Consider the following 6,209-nt stretch of genomic DNA (forward strand, 5'->3'; position numbering starts at 1 on the left):
AACTGCTGCATTAAAGAGTTTTAAAAACCGCCTCCTATTCATTGCTCCTTCACTGACAATTTAAACTGGTGACCTTTTTGCTGAACACAAGTGGCTTACAAAGCTGTTGTCTCTGTCCATAAAAAAGGCCATTTCCAACGAGACTTGGACTAATATTGTATTCTGGTGAAGAACACCTTGTTTAAAGCAACTGAACCTACAAAACTAGACAGGTTAAAGGATCAAGGGAAGTCAAGAGTAGGCATGCAAGCAGACAGAATCTATGATGAGGATTCTAGACTGGTTGAATGGAGACATGAACAAAGAGCCCAAAGGCTGGGTCAGAGGAGGCAGCAATGGGCTCAATCTTTGCTGAGCAAGAAACATGTATAAAAACATCCTAACAGAGGCATGTGGTGAAGAGAGACAGTAACACCTGAGGAAATATTGGAGCATGATTTAAAAAGAAGACAAGAGGAGGCTAGGAACAAACTAGAAGTAACAATATTGACATTTTTTATTCACCTTGCAGTAGAAAACAAACATGGAGCTTCATCTGGGACCTACATTTGTAACAGTTAAAGTCATTTTTGCTCCTGAAAGACTGGATTAAGACACATAAATGAATTTAACTGCAGTAGAAGTGTGTATGGTATGTGTGTTGTGTATATAGCTCAAACCAAACAGTTACATACACCTTGAAAACAGAACCATTTTTATAACTTGATATTTTTCTCTGTTGTTTGTGATCAGCTGGATTATTAAGCTACAATTTCTTTGTTAATTGTCAGAATAATGGAAGAAGATTTTGTTGTTTTTACTTTCTTTGAATTCAGAAGTTTACATACACCGTGAGTACTACACCTTTTAATCGGGGAAAGCCCAGGTCATGGATTTGTAAGATTCTTGCTTGGACATTGTAATGTCTTAATGAACAGAGGAGGCTCAGACTAAATTCGTATCTCTTTATTGTTGTGCTATCCTTCTGGTAACTACACAGAGAGAGCTTGCACGTCACCGAATACAAGGACTGTACCAACTCAGGTAATCACAGGGGTAAATACACCACATCATCCCCCTTTTAGATGGAAATAACATTTTCATCTACATTAACTAAAATAAACTAAAGGTCACTCATTCCAGCTTAAGTGCATTTTTATGTAGAACCAAACAATGACCCAAATGTATATTTACTTGATACTCAAGACATTTTTCCTTTCTGTTTACCTCTGCATCTAACTCAGATATAACCCTTAATGCAACATGAATCATAACAGAACATAACATGCATAGCTGTTATGCCTAGATAAACACAAGGCTATTCAAGATATCGTTTTGGCGTCTTCCGTGGTCGTGTGGAACCCCTCACATCCACTGAAGGATCTGGGGAAACAGGAGGGTGCACCCCAGAGTCCAGAGCACTTTGTTGCAGTGTAATGTTTACATCATTTTGCTCTTCAGGTGGTGTTTCAATGTCCTCAATATCTGGTTCAACTACAGCTTGGGTACGAAGCTGATCTCCATGTCGTCTGTGCACAGTGTTCGAGTACCGCTCTTTTACCTCATAAGAGACTGGACCAGTTTGTCTTACAACCTGTCCAGGTGTCCACTTGCGAACTCCTCCCCCTGTGTTGCGAAGATAAACAGCATCATCAACAGAAAAGGAACGGTCCACGGCTGTGAAGTCATGTTGAGCCTTTTGTCGATACTGCTTCCTGCGAACAGTCTCCTTGATGTTAGGTTTGATGAAATCCAGTCTGGTGCGGATGTGTCTGTGCAAGAACAATTCAGCTGGAGACTGGCCTGTCGTGCAGTTTGGCGTAACACGGTACTGTAGCAAAAACAATGAAAGTTTGTCCTCAATGCTGCCTGATTGGCTGGCAAGCTTTTTCATGCCTACTTTAAATGTCTGCACATATCTTCCAGCCAAACCGTTTGTGGCAGGGTGTCCTGGCGCACTTGTCGTATGCAAAATGCCATTTTGTGTCACAAACGTTTGGAAGTCTGCAGATGTAAAAGTGGTGGCATTGTCTGTGACTATTTGTTCAGGAAGTCCATACGAAGCAAACAGTCTCTTCAACCTTGTAATCGTGGCTTGTGATATGATGTGTGGCATACGAAATACCTCCAACCACTTCGAATATGAATCAACCACAATCATGAACATGCTTTCGAGGAAAGGTCCAGCAAAGTCAATATGCAGTCTCTTCCAGGATTCACCAGGGAACTCCCAGGGATGCAATGGAACATGCTGCGGCATCTTCTGTTCCAGCTGACATGTTTCACATGTTTTGCAAACCTGTTCCAGGTCATAATCCAGATTTGGCCACCAGACATATTTGCGAGCTAAGGCCTTGGATTTTACAATGCCTTGGTGACCAGAGTGAATCTTATTTAACACAGCCTTTCTCATTTTAGAGGGTATAATCACTCTGGTTCCCCACAAAACACAACCCCTCTCAGTTGAAAGCTCATTCCTCTTGTTGTGATAAGCCTTTAAACTCTCATCTGTAACAGTGGGCCAACCTTCCATGACATACTGGTAAACCTTTGACAAGTCCATGTCTGTGCGTGTGGCCCGAGCAACCTGGGTCGCATTTAGTGGAGCTTCTTCCATATGCGCAATTAACAGTGAGTGTACTGCTGCTGAACTCAATGCTGTTCCAGTGTCGCTTGTTTCAGGCAGAGGACAGCGAGAGAGCCCATCTGCATTGCTGTGTTCTGCTGATTTTTTGAAAACAATGTGGTAATCATATGCCGACAATATGATAGCCCACCTTTGAATGCGTGCTGCAGCTACGGTAGGTAGGTTCTTGTGCTCACCAAAAAGCGTCAACAGGGGGCGATGGTCTGTTGCTAAGGTGAAATGCCTGCCCCAAAGGTACTGGTGAAACTTTTTTACTCCATAAATCAGACCAAGAGCCTCTTTTTCTATTTGAGAGTACTTTTTTTCTGCTGGGGACAGTGTTCGGGAAGCGTATGCTATTGGTCGCTCCTCCCCACTTGGCATTGTGTGCTGTATTACCGCACCGATGCCATATGCAGAAGCATCACACGCTAAAGTGAGGGGCAGGTTGGAGTCATAATGCGCCAGCACCCGATCACTTGTCAGCAGACCTTTGCACGTATCAAACGCTGTCTGCTCTGGGTCAGTCCATCTCCAAGTCACACTGTCTTTTAGTAACTTGTAAAGTGGAGCCAGAGCCGTGCTTTGCATTGGCACAAATCTCCCATAATAGTTAACAAGTCCCAGGAAGGCTTGAAGTTCTTTCACATTAGTAGGAGCAGGAGCGTCCTGTATGGCCCTCACCTTTTCTTCTGAAGGGTGGACTCCATGTTCGTCCAGGACGTGTCCCAGATATTCAATTTGTGGCTTGTTAAACTCACACTTGGAACGTTTTACTCGCAGACCATTCTCCTGAAGGCGTTGCAGGACCTTCTCCAGGTTGCTCAGATGTTCTGCTTTTGAGTATCCAGTGATGAGCAAGTCATCCAGGTAGACCACCACTGGTAACCCTTTCATTATGTTTTCCATAATGCGCTGAAAAATCGATGGAGCTGTGCTGATTCCAAAAGGGAGCCTGTTGTAAACGAACAGTCCTTTATGAGTATTGATAGTTGTGTACTTCTTGGAATCCTCATTCAACAGTACTTGTTGATAGGCTGCTGCCAGATCTATCTTTGAGAAGTACTTTCCCCCCCTGAGTGTTGCCAATAGTTCCTCCAAACGTGGCAGAGGGTACGTATCTGCTTCAAGGGCTTGGTTCACTGACACTTTGTAATCCCCACATAAGCGAATAGAAGCGTCACTCTTTAGCACCGGCACTATAGGTGCTGCCCACTCACTGTGTCTCACAGGTGTAATAATGTTACACTTTTCCAGTCTTTCGAGTTCTTTTTCCACCTTTTCCTTCATTGCGAATGGAAGAGGCCTGTGTTTATTAAATTTGGGCAGCATCTCAGGTTTGACCACGATGGTAGATTTAATGTCTTTCAATGTGCCTAACTCCTCCTTGAATACATCACTGTAAGTATCCAAAAGCTCATTGAGTGATAGGTGTTTTGGCTCACCCACTTACTTAATCTGCTGCCAGTTAAGCTGAAGTTTTGTCAACCAGTTCCTTCCACACAGTGATGCGCCATGTCCCTTAACAACCAACAGTGGCAAATCTGCAGCTTGGTCTTCATACACCACTTTTGCTACAAGCTGTCCCAAAACACAAATACGTCCTCCATTGTAAGCTTTGAGCTTCACTTTAGCTGGCTGCAAAGGCAGGTGAGAGAACTTTTTCAAGTATGTAGAATGTGAAATGACACTTTTTGCTGCTCCTGTATCAATTTCCATTTCCAAATCAACATTGTCTATTGCAAATGTTGCTTTATATCGTTCATCATCTTCAGCATTAACAGTCAAAATGGCTAACTCCTCTTCTGGGTCTTCCTCAGCTGTCACATACTTTGTCTCTCTGCTGCTCCTGCTTGGCACATTCTTTTTCTTTTCATGACTCTTTTGCACTTTAGTTCGACATGCTTTCCTAATGTGTCCAATCTTCCCACAATTATGGTATTTAGTCTCTTTGAAATGACATTCATTTGCATTGTGATTTTTTCCTTTGCATCTGTAGCACATATTTGTTTTTACTGGCCTCACCTTGTGAATGTTTGCCTCACTAGTCCATTCACCCTCCGCGCCTCTAAGCTGTCGAGTGTCTCTGTCTGCAGTCTCCATATTGAGAGCAATCTCAAAAGCTTTGGCGAAGGTCAGCCGGTCCTCTGAAAGTAACCTCCTCTGGCACGCTTCGTTTTTAATTCCACTTACGAACCGGTCCCTCAGTGCCGAATCCAGCGACGCACCACAATCACAGTTAGCTGCTTGTTGTTTTAGCTCTGCGACATACTGGGCAACAGTCTGACTCGTCTTTTGGTTGCATCTATTAAAACGGAAACGTTCAGCAACTAATATGGGCTTGGGTTCATAGTGTTCTTTCAAAATGTCCACAATCTCGCCAAATGTCTTGTCTTTTGGTTTTTCAGGCTGTACTAAGTTTCGTAAAAGTCCGTATGCTTTAGCACCCATTACACTTAGCAACACCGCCACGTGCTTTTCTTTGTCAATATCGTTAGCTTCCAGGTACTGCTCCAGACACTCGATATAAGCTGTCCATGGCTCAACCTCTGGTCTGAAGTCATCTATTTTGCCAACCTGAGCCATTGTACTCACTAGTACTGATACTTGACGTCGTCTCTCCTCCGAAAAGTATCCTTGTCGCCAGTTGTAATGTCTTAATGAACAGAGGAGGCTCAGACTAAATTCGTATCTCTTTATTGTTGTGCTATCCTTCTGGTAACTACACAGAGAGAGCTTGCACGTCACCGAATACAAGGACTGTACCAACTCAGGTAATCACAGGGGTAAATACACCACAGACATTATGGGAAAAATAAAAAAATTCAGCCAAACTATCAGGAAGAGAAGAAAACCTTTCATATTCATTCTGCAACCAAGATAGATGATGTCACACAAAAAAACAGTGAGGAACATAACCCATGGGAATAAATTGATGATGACAAAGTAGTTTTAAAGTGGCTTCAGCACAACAAAGTAAATGTTTTAGAGGCGTTCACAAAGGCCTGATCTAACCCCATCAAAAAACTGTGGACAGGATTGATAAGGTGTGTGTGAGCAATTTACACAAAAATCCCTGACTCAGATACACCAGCTCTGTCAGGAGGAATGAGCCAAAACAACTTTGATAACGTTATATCTGTTTGACCTCTACCCATGAAGAACTGAACACAGGAGGCTGGTACAACTGTTGATTCAACAGTGCACTGACTTAACCTACTTTCAGCTTCAACAGGAGGAAGAGGATTTGCAGGAAGGAAGCTCTCTGATTATGGGGAGTTTATCAGAAAACAGTAAGACATAATGCCATTCTCTCCCTGGGTGGAGCTGTACGGGGAACAGATGTGGAATACCTTCATGTAAGAAAGTGAGAAAATGTATCCAAACTTTGCTACCATTACTGGATTCTGTTTTGCTGTTCTTTGGAGATTTATTGGTCTTTTTAGAGACCTATAATTGAAGAAATGGAAGGCTTAATCCAAACTAGGACTACTAGATTAGAAGGAATACAGCTTTATTCATTTTCAGAATAACCTGAAGATCAGATAAATCATAATTAAACATATTGAGTAGCTATAAACAACAGATTGTTAATGCACTTCAA

At 42.6% G+C, this 6,209-nt stretch overlaps 2 protein-coding genes across 2 annotated transcripts; both read right to left on the bottom strand.

The window, feature by feature from the left end:
- Positions 1 to 930: 930 nt before the first annotated feature.
- Positions 931 to 4,024, bottom strand: LOC116733624 (uncharacterized protein K02A2.6-like). The gene has a single exon (XM_032584402.1). The coding sequence runs from the start codon at positions 3,935 to 3,937 to the stop codon at positions 1,298 to 1,300; it is 2,640 nt and encodes an 879-aa protein (XP_032440293.1). The 5' UTR covers positions 3,938 to 4,024; the 3' UTR covers positions 931 to 1,297.
- Positions 3,949 to 5,401, bottom strand: LOC116733638 (uncharacterized). The gene has a single exon (XM_032584420.1). It carries the CDS (start codon positions 5,189 to 5,191, stop codon positions 4,055 to 4,057), a length of 1,137 nt encoding a protein of 378 aa, XP_032440311.1. The 5' UTR covers positions 5,192 to 5,401; the 3' UTR covers positions 3,949 to 4,054.
- Between the last annotated feature and the right edge of the window lie 808 nt (positions 5,402 to 6,209).

The sequence above is a fragment of the Xiphophorus hellerii genome, chromosome 15 (genome assembly GCF_003331165.1).
Source record: "Xiphophorus hellerii strain 12219 chromosome 15, Xiphophorus_hellerii-4.1, whole genome shotgun sequence".
NCBI classification, from domain to species: domain Eukaryota; kingdom Metazoa; phylum Chordata; class Actinopteri; order Cyprinodontiformes; family Poeciliidae; genus Xiphophorus; species Xiphophorus hellerii.